The sequence below is a fragment of the Mercenaria mercenaria genome, chromosome 14 (assembly GCF_021730395.1).
Source record: "Mercenaria mercenaria strain notata chromosome 14, MADL_Memer_1, whole genome shotgun sequence".
Taxonomy (NCBI): Eukaryota; Metazoa; Mollusca; class Bivalvia; order Venerida; family Veneridae; genus Mercenaria; species Mercenaria mercenaria.
This window is the reverse complement of record NC_069374.1, coordinates 21,660,830-21,675,577: the sequence shown is the minus strand read 5'-3', so window position 1 is coordinate 21,675,577 and position 14,748 is coordinate 21,660,830. Positions and strand designations below refer to the sequence as shown.

The 14,748-nt window shown below is 35.2% G+C and overlaps 1 protein-coding gene across 3 annotated transcripts in view; it reads left to right on the top strand.

The window, feature by feature from the left end:
• Positions 1 to 14,641, top strand: part of LOC128548390 (uncharacterized) — a 53,286-nt gene extending 38,645 nt beyond the window's left edge. For all 3 annotated transcript variants that reach the window (XM_053523030.1, XM_053523028.1, XM_053523029.1), the window contains 4 exons: positions 765 to 803; positions 7,178 to 7,213; positions 8,627 to 8,858; positions 9,379 to 14,641. In XM_053523030.1, the coding sequence (XP_053379005.1) occupies positions 765 to 803; positions 7,178 to 7,213; positions 8,627 to 8,858; positions 9,379 to 9,578 (507 nt within the window). In that variant the 3' untranslated portion in view covers positions 9,579 to 14,641. The remainder of the gene's footprint in view (positions 1 to 764; positions 804 to 7,177; positions 7,214 to 8,626; positions 8,859 to 9,378) is intronic.
• Positions 14,642 to 14,748: the final 107 nt, after the last annotated feature.

Genomic DNA, 14,748 nt, shown 5'->3' with positions numbered 1-14,748 from the left:
ACTACGTATCTAGTAATTCAAAATATCATTTATTACTAACGAATATAGAAAATGCACATATTTCCTCGAATGTTCTTACATATAACGTTATCGCGAAAACTACTTAACTATCTCAGAGCAGAAATGTGCCACATTATTTATTTTTGAGTCGAGTTTGAAACAGTATCTTCAGAGATGAAGTCTGTTTGCCTTGATTTCATGTTTTAGCTGAGTACAAAACATCTTGAGTTGGGCATATCTAAGAGTTGAACATATCTTAGATTTGAACTTAAAAACATAATACAGCATCTATTTTATCATATCTTAGTGTTGAAAAAAAAACGAGCCTGGAAGCTGAATAACTGTTACAGGAGTTGAGTTTGATAATGTATCTTGAAGATGAACTGAACTATTCTGTACTGTACTCTTCAAATGATAAACTGAAGTTGACAGCTCACTTAATAATATTTAACTTTTTAGGTCCTGCTTACTCGTAAAGAAGTCCATTCTGACATGTGCGTTGTTAGGAAACAGATGTCATTTTATCAGAATTATGTTCAGCTACCTCTTCTCTTCTCTACATCCCAGTTTCAGTCACTTTAGCACTTGGATTTTGAAATGAAAATAAGAGAACTGAAAAATAATTACGCTGTCGAATTTGCTTGTCCGTTAGGAAGTAAAATACGCCTGTAGGTTATATGTATATCATACTGCTGTACATTAGCCGATAAATTATGTTGGAAATGTTGAAAACTATATTATAAAAGAGATTGTTTCTTTTGCAGTATCTTTGGAGTTGCTTGCAAAGGAACGGGATCCATATGGTAATTATATACATTTAAATGTTGTATTCGGAAAGAATAAAGGACATATTTATTAATCCAAGTGACATGTGTGAACAATGTATCGATTTGCTCTACTTTTGGTGACCGATAAGCTATAGATCAGTACTGTGACATGAATTTAGACTTACTCAGTTATTTCGATATTTTTTAGGATTACTGATGTTTGTTAGTATTAACGTTCACACGATACTGGATATAATACTAGTAAAAGGTATTTTATAGCAGTAATATAGGAACCAAAAAGTGAAGTTACTCATCCTGAACACTAGTAATGACCAATATAAATAATAATTTGTAAGGATTATGTATACAAAGTTTAAACCATTCACGTTTTAGAATATCCTTTTCGTATATTTTAATTCCTACTAGTGAAGATTAGCAAAACTAGAGCTATCACTGAATATGATGAATGTACCCCCGCATGCACTGACACTGTACATTGCAATTTGACGCACAGAAGATTGCATAATTATGTGGATTTTATGTATATACAACAAAGTCTCGTAACTCTGAAAGAACCTAACACGCACCATGCACAACTACTGTTGTTACTGATCACTTGTATGAAGTTTCATTAAATTGTGTCAAAGGGATGAGGAGAGATGGTGCGCACAAGACTGTATGCAGACTCTATGTATATAGTATAGTAACAAAAATACAAAGTCCCATTACTCTGCAGAATATATATCTAGAAGAAGGTAACATTCATCATGCACAACTAGAGTTGTTACTGGTCGCTTGTGTGAAGTTTCATTAAATTTTGTGCAAGGGTTCAAGAGATTAGGCGCGCACAAAATTGCATATGCAGACTCTACTATATAGTAAAGTAACAAAAGACAATGTCCAGTAACTGCACAAAAAAAAATCTGAAAGAACCTAACATGCACCATGCACAACTACTGTTGTTACTGATCACTTGTATAAAGTTTCATTAAATTGTGTCAAGGGGATGAGGAGAGATGGTGCGCACAAGACTGTGTCTACAGATAGACGGACGGACGGACGGACAGACATACAACCTGAAACCAGTATACTCCCCCTTACAACTTTGTTGTTCGCGGGGTACAAGTACTTATTGTCTCCGGAGGTAGCATGACATACAGGAAGGGTCTATGACAAAACATCGACAGACAAAACATCGACAAAACCGCAACGCGACAATTGATCGAATCGACAAAGTTTTGTCGTGTCAATGTTTTGTCTGTCGATGTTTTTGTCGCGCTCCCTACAGGAAGGTTTATGATTGCACTCTGCCATAGTTAGGTGTATTTCCGTAGCCACCTGTCTAAATACCAAGTATGTAAAAAAGCAGTAACATACACTTTATTTCCATTCAAAGAATTGTTTATGACGAGGACAAATCAATGTTCACTTTATGTTATGGTTATCACACTATTTTGCAGATGTAAAAATGTTCAAAATAAAAGAAAAGTGTGAACAAGAAGAATGTAAACTACATCTGCTTAGTTCATGTCAGTTTAGCTTGTGTCCTGACAAGCTTTACGCTAATTACTACAAACATAAATTTCGTTGTCTTTTTTATTTGCAACTATTAAAAGCAAATAAAGCTAATGGGAATTGTAAATTGCATGTGTGTCAATATATTACAAAGCAATGTTTGGGCAATAGGCTGTTTCCTTTAACGTATTGATTTTTTTTCAAGTCAGCCTTTTCATGTACAATACTAGTTATCTTGTAGTCTGCAACACTTTAACGCTTGGTCAGTAGTGTTATTACTATCAGTAGTCATTTGTGTTGTTTTTTTTCAAATATGAGTAGTTTTTAATAAACTTTTAATTCTTTTATCTATAAAAGAGAAATAAGCACGCTGTAATCGAACATCATAGATCATATATAGTAACTATCAAACAAACTGTTTTTCTATAAATATAATTAGAGGAGCTGGGAGAAACATTTTGGTTTAGAGGCAGATTCCTCTAAGATTAAGGTCACTGAGATAAGATATTACAATACTACACGAGTGTCTGCGATATCGTGGTGTACGTTGTAGCGTGACTGTTATTAAGGAACTTGGCATTCCCTTTGTATATTTGTCCTTGTTCAACTTTCCACTTCGGGTTCCTCCCCATCCATCCCCCACCCCCGCGACCCAATTTTGCCCCTTACCATTTCCTTCTCCTCCATCTATATTTAGCATATGGATGTTTGAAGCAACCAGTCTGAAATATGTTTCCATTACAGCTGTTTTTTGTTGTTGGTCTACTACGCAAATGCGTGGCTCTGTGGCTGTGTTTTTGGTGCTCTGTGCTTCCGAGAAATCTACCCTTACCTCTTATCTTCTATAGCAATCAACGCTGTGACGAAATCCTTTTGAAACATAAAATGTATCCAAGCAAAATTTAGAAATACCAAACTTCACATGTAGATTGCCCTTGGCAATTTAGAGAGTTGTCCTAGTACTACAAAAGTCAATGTCACAGGGGTTAGATATGATATGTTGTTTACTATTTCAATGCAAGCAAAACCCATTTTATTGTATTTTCTTAATTACTGTCTTTCTACTATCGTCAGACCTGAAACAAGAACTTACCCCTTTGAAGGAGACACATTTTCGATAAGGCAATGACCTCTTGCTTAGTCGTGCCCTTTAAAGTAAGGTTCTTTGTGTCCTGGAGCCTACATGGCCGAGTGGTTAAGGTCGCTGACTTCAAATCACTTGCCCCTCATCGATTTGGGTTCGAGCATCATTCGGGGCGTTGAATTTTGCATGTGAGGAAGCCATCCAGCTGGCTTTCGGAAGGTCGGTGGTTCTACCCAGGTGCCCGCTCCTGATGAAATAATGCACGGAGGGGCAGCTGGGGTCTTCCTCCACTATCAAAGCTGGAAAGTCGCCTTATGACCTATAATTGTGTCCATGCAACGTTAAACCCAACAAAATAAAATAAATCTTTGCGTCCTGACTTGAGACAAGTTGTCGAGCCCATTTGTTTACTGATACCTCAGATTGAGCCTATTTATATGTTTTACTTGATACAATTTGATATTCTGTCACTTATATTAGAGCCTTTCTCAGCAGCGTTATTTTATTCGTGCCGTCTTGTGTAACTTGTTGAAAATAGGGTAACTGCTAGTTTGGCATGCCCTAAATGTGATTAAAACCCCATTTTCCTTTATGTAAGTTACTGACCGTGGTGGTGTTATTTTCTTTAAATTTGCTGGTCCCCATTTTACGTCCCCTCTCCTTTTCAGCATGAGTGAGGTAAGGTACCCACCAGATACCGGTGAGAGCTCCAAACTGGTTTTGCCACAGGTCGTCCTTTGGCGGCGGTGCTCTACTATGTTCCTTTGTTTGTCTAGCTGATTTGCTATTTCAGTGTATGCGTGCGTGCTTGGGTTCGTGCGTGTGTGTGTTCATGGGAGTGTGTTGCCCCTTGTGCACGTTCATGCTTGCACTGCAGTGAATTGTAGTCTAGGTGGGCTGCGTTTTCCCTTCCCAAAACACGTACCCCTCTTTCCCTAACCCCATCCTTATTTGTATTTAATTTTCATATACATATTATCACTCATATAGTCAAAATTATATGTTGATGGTTTTTTGAACCCGTCTGCTACATCTTTCCACTACAGTAACTGTTTCTATTTGTGGCGGACTTACTTTGTGATGTGTCGCTCTGGCTGTGTTTTGCTGTGTTGTTTGCGTCCGGGAAATCTATTCTTACCTTATTAATCTCCCGCCACGAGTGGTTGAAGGTTATAGGAATGGTCTCCGTCCGTTCGTCTGTCCTTCCGTCCGTAACACTTTGTGTCTGCTCTGTATCTCCTAAACCATTTGAAGAATTTTCATGAAACTTGGGTAAAATGATCACCTCATCAAGGCAATGTATAGAACACATTTATAAGTCAGCCATGTCAGGTCAAGGTCACAGCTCAAGGTCAAAGGTTTGAGCCTTACATTTTTTGTCCGCTCTGTATCTCTTAAACCTCTTGAATGATTTTTGGAACTTGGGTCAAATGATCACTTTATCAAGACGATGTGCAGAACTCATAAGTCAGCTATGTCGGCTCAAGGTCAGTGTCACAACTCAAGTTCAAAAGCTTTCATTTGGTGTCCACTCTGTATCTCCTAAACCTCTTTAAGGTTTTTTGAATTCACTGATGTCTTTGAAATATACGTAACAACGTCAGTGCTTCAATCCAATACCATCAACACTTCCGCTATCCATAAAAGTGGTGGCGGACATAGCTGTCTTTCAGACTGCCTTGTGATTATGATATTTGACCGCGCTCCAAGAGTGTTCCATGTTTGACAGAATGTATGACAGAAAGTTTTACCCGGATAAGGTCTAAAATGACCTTTCATCCCTAAGTTGGTACAAGGGTCTGATGTTGTGTGCGACACTTAGTGTCATGTACGGAGACATTGCCAAACAAGAATGATTGCTCCAGTCATGGACTAATAACTTTGACATTGGCTTTAATGAGAGGAGTATTTGGTTTGTGCGCGACAGTCAATTACATTGAGCAAAGATTTCTGCTAAATTAATCAAAATGCGCAGTACAGTTAGGACCCGCGTTTGACCGTGACCATTGTGATAGATACCATTGACTTTAAGCGTGACACTTAAAAGATCAAGCAGATTCGATGAATTGGTATCCCCCGCCGAAAGGGCTTGAGGTGAGGAGTGGCAAAAAATATAGCTGGCAAAATTTCAAGGAAGTTACTAAGAAGCAAATAATTTCATTTAGTCAAAATCATTTTAACAGAAAATGAATGTTTTGTTTGTTGGTTCATGTTTATTTCAAGTTTCATCAAATTCTACCTGCTAGTTACTGAGAAATGGCTGCGGACGGACATTTTTGGTCATTTTCATTAAATCAAGGACAGTTACTCTAAGGGAAACTGACCAATCCAAAAACAAATTTGACGGGCATCATTGCAGTATGTTGGTTCATGTTTATTTCAAGTTTCATGAAATTCTACCTGCTAGTTACTGAGAAATGGCTGCGGACGGACGCATGCACGCACGGACGGACAACGCCATTTCAATACGCCCCTCCTGATTTCATCGGCGGGGGAAAAAAATTTGCAGAATTTAAAATAAATTGCTTATTAATATCAAAATTATTGTACGACAAAATCGGATGGACGCACGTACGGAAGCGCAAGTACACCATACATCAATTTCCAGGACTATGTTGATCTCAACAAAATATTCCGGATGAGCAGTTAATACCCAAGTAACGTGGATGGATCTAGAAGATAGCTTAACTCACATTTCATAACATTTCAGGAACAGACTCAAACCGAGTCTGCTGTTATTTTGATACTGCGATCTGATCATTTTATAGACTTTATCAATACAAACAGGGGTTACACTTTTATAATTGCCACGCCGCATTGAAAATGCATGACGTATTTACATTGTAAAAAAAGTATTAAAATCATAACATCAAACATTTTCCTCATCATAAACAAATCTTTGAACAGAAATGAAGAACAAGTTATTGCTTTTTACATAATACATTAAAGTAAGATAGATGAACGTGGCCATGAAAATAAAACTAACAACGACACAGTGGACGTAATGAACCCTTTATGTATGTCATGCTACCTCCGGAGACAATAAGTAATTATGTTAATCGTATATTATAGCAATTGAAATATACGAAACGGATACTAGTAAATGAACGCATAATGTCAATATTGCTGCCTTCACTAGTATTCTTAAATGCAACACTAGATTTATTATTTTATATACAACACTTTCAAAAGTTCTAATTTCCAATTTGTATTAGTTTTTAGACTTCTAAAAGACATCTCGTTAGAACAACCATACAACAAAATGACGTGTATATAATCAAACAACAAAATTTTGATGGTTCCAGAATAGTTTTGCAACAGGAGGTTTTAGATATAAATTTTCAATAAGAATATATTGTCATGCACTAGTCCAGAACTATAAACATCCTGTAAAGTATTCATTTTGTACTGTAACAGAAATCGCATTTTCATGCATGGTTACGACTTTTTCGTCAGGCTCAACTGAAATAGTACCTTCGATAACTTTTTTACAATCACAGATAAACATGTCAGACCAAAACCCAAGTGAAGATAATTTATATGGCCACCAAAGTTAGACAGTGCGTTTTCGTTTGTAAATTCGTAGATAATAAAACACTTACCACTGAAAATGTGTCTCCACTGCTAGGTCAAAAAGTTAACAAACATCGCTGTTTTCAACTGCAATCAGATAATAACAAAATATGGCCTCCCCTCCAACTCCTAGTATGATTTCTATGTTTGGTGTAGATCATATACTACTGTACTTCAGCCGACAAATCCTGTTGGAAATGTTGAGTGGTATATTATAAAATATATTTTTCTTTTACAGAACTTTTTGTGTTGCCTGAAACGGATTTTGCCAAAGGTAGTAATTATATACATTAAATTGTTATTCTGGGAAAAGTAAAGAATAAAGAACATATCTATTAATCTAAGTGACATGTGTGAACAAAGGATCAGTTAACACCATTCCAATACGTTTTCTGTTGGCGACACTTAAAAAAGCGTAAACACGAATTAGGTTAGTACACGAAATTAAACAAGGTATAAAAATCAACAGCAAAGATTTAACACTAGCAAATGTACTCTAAAGCAATAATATATGAACAATAAGAAGGTTATGACCCTGGATCGCTCACCTTAGAAATATGAGCTACAAGTTTCAAATGTCAATCTGATGCAATGCAAAATATATCAAGAAAGTAGGTTAGTAGTTCACATTCATGGTCACTGAAAGTCAGTGTTAAATCGATGTGCAAAACTGTATTTATACGTCATTCAAATTTCAAGACTGAATCTTTAAAAGTAGGTCAGTAGGTCAAGGTAAGAGTGAAGTGACCTCTAATTACTTGCGGTCATCAGGTAATTATAAATTAAACAGTCTAAGAAATATGATCAGATAACTTTTGAAGTATTTTCCTATAATTATATAACACATATAAAAACTATGTGACCCCAGGGCTGGGCTTTAAATGGACACTGTGTCATAATTAAACAATCTTAGTAAAGGACCACTAGAAAATGCCAAATGTAAAATATCTAAGCTATATGCCTCTCGGTTTCAGAGAATGGCATTTTGATGTTTTCCTATAGAACTCTATGTAAATTCAAGGGAACACAGGGCGGCACCAATATTGACCCTGGGATCATTACTTGAACAGTCTAGTCAAAAGTCAATGCCACATACCAAATGTGTAAGCTCTTTGTCTTAAGGTTTCAAAGAAGAATTTTTTAATTTGCAGAATAGTCATATAGGAAAAAAAGCCCCGCCTCCTGGCGGCTATGTTTTAAACGAAATAGAAGGACTTATGCAATTCGTAGAGGGTCACCTAGAGATTATTTCTAAAAAAATCTTCTTTTTTTTTTAATCCGGCTAACAGTTTCTGAGAAGAAGATTTTTAAAGATTTTCCTTCCGGTTGCCATGGCAACAAACAGTTCTGAATGGACTTATAATTATTTGGGCAATTTTGAACAAAACAATCTCAATTCAAGTTAGTCGCCTTTATGAATACAAAATGATGTGACCATTAGGCAATTAAATTGATTGCAGTCAATGAAATGACCTGAAAAAGGTCTATTTATAAAAAAGTCTAAGGACATTTCAACTAGACTTAGAAGTCACTCGCAAAGTTCGGGGTTTCTTAGAATGCAGACTACAAGCCGGTCGTTTGGCTAACCGGCTAATAGCCTTTTGGCACTAAAGAAATAAACTTGAATCTTTAAACAATTTACATTTTTTGCTTTCCCCTATTGTATATTTTGTACAACTAATGGCAGCCTGCAAAGCAACCAAAAGAAAAGCGAGATGCCTACTTACTCGATCATGACAGATTACACTGTGCTACTCATTCTCCTGGGGATATAAAGCTTCGAAATATCTTAACAACAACATTCAATCTGGATGATCTCGGTACAAATAAGCCGCAGTCTGAAAAGCTAATTGTCGTGACATGCAAAGCAAAGACACGAGGGATCGATGACATGTTTTCGGCCTTGGAAAACTTACAAGGTAATGCAGAAATTCTTCTGTAAAATGTTGATAACCTATCGGTTTTATATTCATGTAACTCTCCTTATTTCACACACATCAAATATGTAACTTTGTACAGTTTAAGCTGTTGTCGACAAATTAAGATGTTTGAAAAATCGATATACCCTTCTCATTTTAACTTGTTGTTCTAAGAACAATAAAAGACAGGATTCATCTTAACTGTGACTTTATCGAACCTTTGATGAATGAAAGTGGAATTATTTTAGTAACTGTCATATCGTTTAAATAAAATCTATTCAATTTAAGTAACTTTGTCTACAATGTATAGTTCCTGCTGAAATTTCAAAAAAAAACTCACTATACGTTTAACACTTCTAATCATGCAGCTTTCTTGCACATTATTATGCCTTAACAGACTCGCATTAAAAAGTATTTTAAAGTGACCAGTTCTAAATTTAAGGTTTCACAGATATCTTACTTCGAACGGCCCATTATCCTTATAAGAAAAGAATCGATCACTTCTTGTTTCTTTTTACAGATGAAGAACTAAACAGACTAATATTCATTTACCGGGTATTTGAAGAAAGTCAAAAACTCAGCACTTATATGTTGGAAAATGACAGCAAATATTACAGAGTTAAAGCAATATTCAACTATTCAGAAGTGAAGAAGGAATTTCTATTAAATGGTTCATTTCACGATGCTGTGCAAGATGTATTAGATAAGAAAGAACCATAGAATATAAACGACACTTACAAAAAAAAACACTTTGATTTTTGAGGTTTTGCTGAAAACAGTCTGAACTATTAAAATAATTCAAATACAAAAAATGCTTAACCGGTTTAAAGAATACTAATCACATGTTTTCCTAACAGTAAAAGTCATTATATGTTAACATCACAACTGTTATTGGGATTCCATAGGGAATCCTACACAAAAACATTTTCTAATAAACACTGTCAAAACTAAAAACACATAAAATCACTGTAAAAATCTGTTTTCAGTGTTTGTCAATGCGTTCCATTAGCGATCCATTTAAACATCACGCGTTCCATGAAGTGCTCTATTGTGCATTCAATTAAGTGATCCATTATGCATACAATTAGCGATCTATATTATACAATCCATTAGCCATCTGTTAGTGGTTTATTATGTACCGCACTAGTGTTTTGTTAAGTGACACATTTGTGTCAATTAGCAATCCGTTAGATCATTTTTATGTGAAACTGGAACAAGGTTTTGATGGTGTTTATTAGACTAACAATGCACTAGTGGAGCATGATTTTGGTGGCATTTATTGACAGTATTCATTGGGTCTTTTTTTTTTTTTGCTTGGAGAAAAAAAAAACGTGAAAAAAAAGAGTATTTTATAGCTATGTATACAACCATTTTATACTTCAAAAAATATCTCAAAATTATACCCAAAAGTAGCAAACAATAGTAAAACAAGAGCATCGTAATGCAGAGCAATATAGGTATGATATTTGACCCTCAAGTGTGGCCTTGACCTTGAAGCTAGCCATCCGAAACATGCGCTCTGCATGGTCGTTTTGATGTGGTTAAAATTTGGGCCAAGTTTCTTTAAAATCCTTAAGCAGTTCAAGAGTAATACAGAGCGGACTAGAAGCAAAGTCATATAACCTTTGACCCCTAAGTGTGACCTTGATGTTGAAGCAAGCCATCTAAACCATGTGCTCTGCACATCATCTCGATGTAGTGAACATTTGTGTCAAGTTTCCTCAAAATCCTTCAAGAGTTACAGAGCAGACACACGGACAGACAGAAAGGCAGTTGCATTTTTATCGTAGTCAACTAGTTTTATTGTTTCATTCTACGAGGGGTGTTCAATAAATAAACGCAAGTGTTCGCATTTTCTCAGATATTATCGAAAATTGATTAAACTGTTACATAAGATAGAGAAGGGATTGCTTGATATATCAAAACCTTATTTTCTTTAGACAAATAATATTAGGTAATTGCGAGTCCCCGTGGCAACACCATATGGTCCAATTTTGTCTCTTTTTTTCTACTTTGTATTCAGTAAAACATTACTTGCAACTTACTTATTTTCAAAGATAAGTTATGTAAAACCCGGTGAATATTTAGTATAATATGTAACATCTAAGCCTTGCAGAAATAAAATAAATTGTAACTGTGGCATCATTAAAATATTGTTCTGCCAGCACTCCTGCCTAGGACCAGGAACAGTTGTTGAAATGTGTTAAGACAAGAGTGATGACAATGTACCAATGTCTGTAGCAAAGAGGCAAAAACAGTGATCAGTCACAAACCTGTTATTCAGATGTAAAGTTCAAGCAGTTCCATGGTAACAACACTCATAGTTCACAAATATTCACAAGTTCCATATACCTCTAGAAGTTACTGTTCTATGACTAGTACAGTATGCTCATGTCGGGATAAACAAGAATTTTTAACGGAGTTTTCAACACCCCCACCTAGGGACAATTTTCACAAAACATATTACATGCCAATACAACATATTCTAAGTATAAGGACAATACACAAACAATATACACAAGTCATAGCTTTGTATCATACAATTCATGAAGACATTATGAAGTGTGAAAATGTCTGGAAATCTAAATTGAAGAATGCTATCCAATGTAAATACAGTCAAACCTGTGAACAAAGACCACTCTTCGGAACAAGCAAAAGTGGTCTTTGTTCACAGGTGGTCTTTATTCGGGGGGAAGGGTCACTTCTCATTTAGCCATTATCATGCTGATAAAAAGCTTCTTGCTTTCTTTATGTTCTATGTATTAATTTCGACCGGTGCAAACTTGCAAATTTTCAGTCAAGCAGTAATTATTATGTTTGCTATAATGCAAGTCGTGAAAATTCGGCGGATTTCAAATATTTTCATCCCGTAACGGTCCAGCTTGGTCGTTATTGGGGGGCAAATATGTCTCTTGGGAGTCGATAATGCCGGTCGCTGGTCGCGGTCACTATTCACGGCCTTTTTATGAGCATTTTTCTACAGGGGACCAAAGACCGGTTGTTGTCGACAGGTGGTCGCTATTTACGGGTGGACGCTAGCACAAGTTTGACTGTATTTGTATTTTAAAGACTAAATGTGATTTTATTTTTTAATCGCTGAGGAAATATAAACAAAAATATAATGAAACATTTTACTACATTAAAGACAGGATAACATAAAGAAATAAAATGCATGACATTTATATGGAACTAAAATAACCTGTTTTAAATTACACACCAGAAAAGTTAATTCTACTGTTGATACAGTACTGCACTACATTATCAACTTAGTGAGTTGTAGTAATGCTGTTAACTTGTGCCTGGGCTTGTCTACAATAGTTACTGTTGACAGCTTTTTTATTTTTATTAATTCATACCAATCATCTTACTTAAAATATACAATGTAATTTCATTTTTTTCAAATAGTGGCAAAACTGATATAAAAATATATGTTTTGCAATATATCAAATATAAAAGGGAGGTAATTTCATGCACAAACAAAAATAGAAATTTACTTGGGTTCCTGAGACCTTGACCTTTGCATATGACTCAATGTCTTGTAATGGTTAATATTAATGTAAAGTTACTTGAATATATACCACTGAATGAAAAAGTTACACAAAAAAATCTCCAAATGTGGCTAGGGGTCTGGGTCTTGTGCACGACACATCAACTCATTGCAGGGGACATTTGTGCAAAAAAAATTTAAAATTCTTCTGATAAATGTGCAGTCTGATCATAATCTGCACTGGTTACAAAGGCAAAATTAATGGTGTCCTGCATGACAAGGTTTAATTGAGTTTTGCATATTACAAGAAACATTTATTCTTTAAACACTTGTACATATTTTTTCTTCAATCTGATATTTCCTAAATTTTAAAATGTTTTTATTTTAAATAACTACATACATGTACTGTTGATGTCACTAAGGACTGGTTTGTTCGTAAGATGTTACTGTCATTCATGTCTTGGACTTCATTGTCCATGTTACATACTTAGGATGATTTTTTACATTATAATGTTGGAGGACCATAATGTTACACTGGATATAGCCGAATATTTTACCCTCTTTAAATAAAGTTATTCAATATAACAATTACTATTATTACTAATAAAAAAATATTTTGGTATTTGCATTATCTTGGAATAATCTTGTACTTACTAAGGTAGTTCTTGTTCAGATCAAAATTTTTTCTACAGTGAAGAATTTGATTACATCGCTATTTTTCAAAACATAAAGGTGTAATTAGAAAATTCGGCAAATAAAAATGATAGGGTTGTGTGTTTGACATTTGCTAGACTGATCTGAAAAATTTGGATTTTGTTCATTTTCATAATGGGAATCCACAATTTTAATGACATTTTTGGATACAGAAACAAGATTTCCAAGTGGCGTAAAAATACTCCCAAAGGGTTATATCAGAGGATGGGACATATATAAAAAAAATTCAAAGAACTTGACTGTTGAAGCAAAAAGGACATGAACAACAAAGGGAAAAAAATCCAAAATAAAAATTCTTAGTCCACAGAAAGAAAAATCCTTACCAGGAACAAATCTGTCAAAATGCACCTAAAATTTAAGGTACCATCCATGTTGTACCACAGAAAAGTGGTCCTGAATTTTTCCTACAGCCAATAATAAATAAGTTACAAAATAAGCTATTCATAGTAAAATAAAGGGAAGTAATTCAATAAAAAAGTATTGAAAGTGTCTGCCGAATAAAAACAATGCAGAGCAATATATGCACGAAACAAAGTCATATGACCTTTGACCCCTAAGTGTGACCTTGACCTTGAAGCTAGCCCTCCAGAACATGCACTCTGCGCGTCATCTCTGTGATGAACATTTGTGCCAAGTTTCTTTAAAATGCTTCAAGCAGTTAGAGTTACAGAGCAGACACGAAACGAAGTAATATGACCTTTGACCCTTAAGTGTGACCTTGATCTTGAAGCCAGCTATCCAAAACATGCGATCTGCATGTCGTTCCAATGTGTTAAACATTTTAGTCAAGTTTCTGCGATATACTTAAAGGAGTTCAAGAGTTACAGAGTGCACAAGAAACAAAGTCAATTGACCTTTGACCCCTTAGTGTGACCTTGACCTTGAAGCCAGCCATCCAAAAACATACACTGCACATCGTCTCTATGCGGTAAACATTTGTGTCAATTTTTTCTGAAGCCCTTCAAGGGGTTCAGAGTCACAGAGCGGACAAGAAATTGCTAACAGAGAGACAGATGAACATTCGGGGTTATATGTCCCTTCCGGCATATAAAAATTCTACAAGGTAGATGTTTCATTTTTAATGAAACTTCTCAGCTGAAAAAAAATATATTACCTTTCTTTTGGTAAAAAAAAATATATAGCTCTGTGTGCTTACTTTTGAGAGATTTGATCACGGTTAAAGAGATCTGCAAAAAATGTTTTTCACATGTCAACATTTTTGTTCATAATCTTTAGAAAGACTGAAATGCTGCTGATTTTATCACTTATTAATAAGCATGCCATTTATTAAATTTTGTGATTTGATTTATGCTGCTGTATGCACCATTCAGGCCTTTTTTACTGGGCAAAGACATTAATTTGTTTTCAGCATTTTCTGTTAATTGCTCTCAAATAAAATTTGCATGTTTCTTAAATAGACATCAGTATTATGTATTTCATAAATATATATTCTTTCCATTTCACTCATACTTAAAATGTTTCTGTTAATGTAAGAAAATGTATCTGAATAGCTCTGATAAGATTTAATATTTTGATGTACTTCACTCAAAAGTAGATTAAACATCTGATTTGCACAAAGCAAGGGTTTGTTTGTTTTGATGAGTTTAACCCCACTCCGATACAATTATAGATCTAGGTAACATTCCAGCTTTGATGGTGGAGGAAAACTCCAGGTGCCCCCTACCTGCA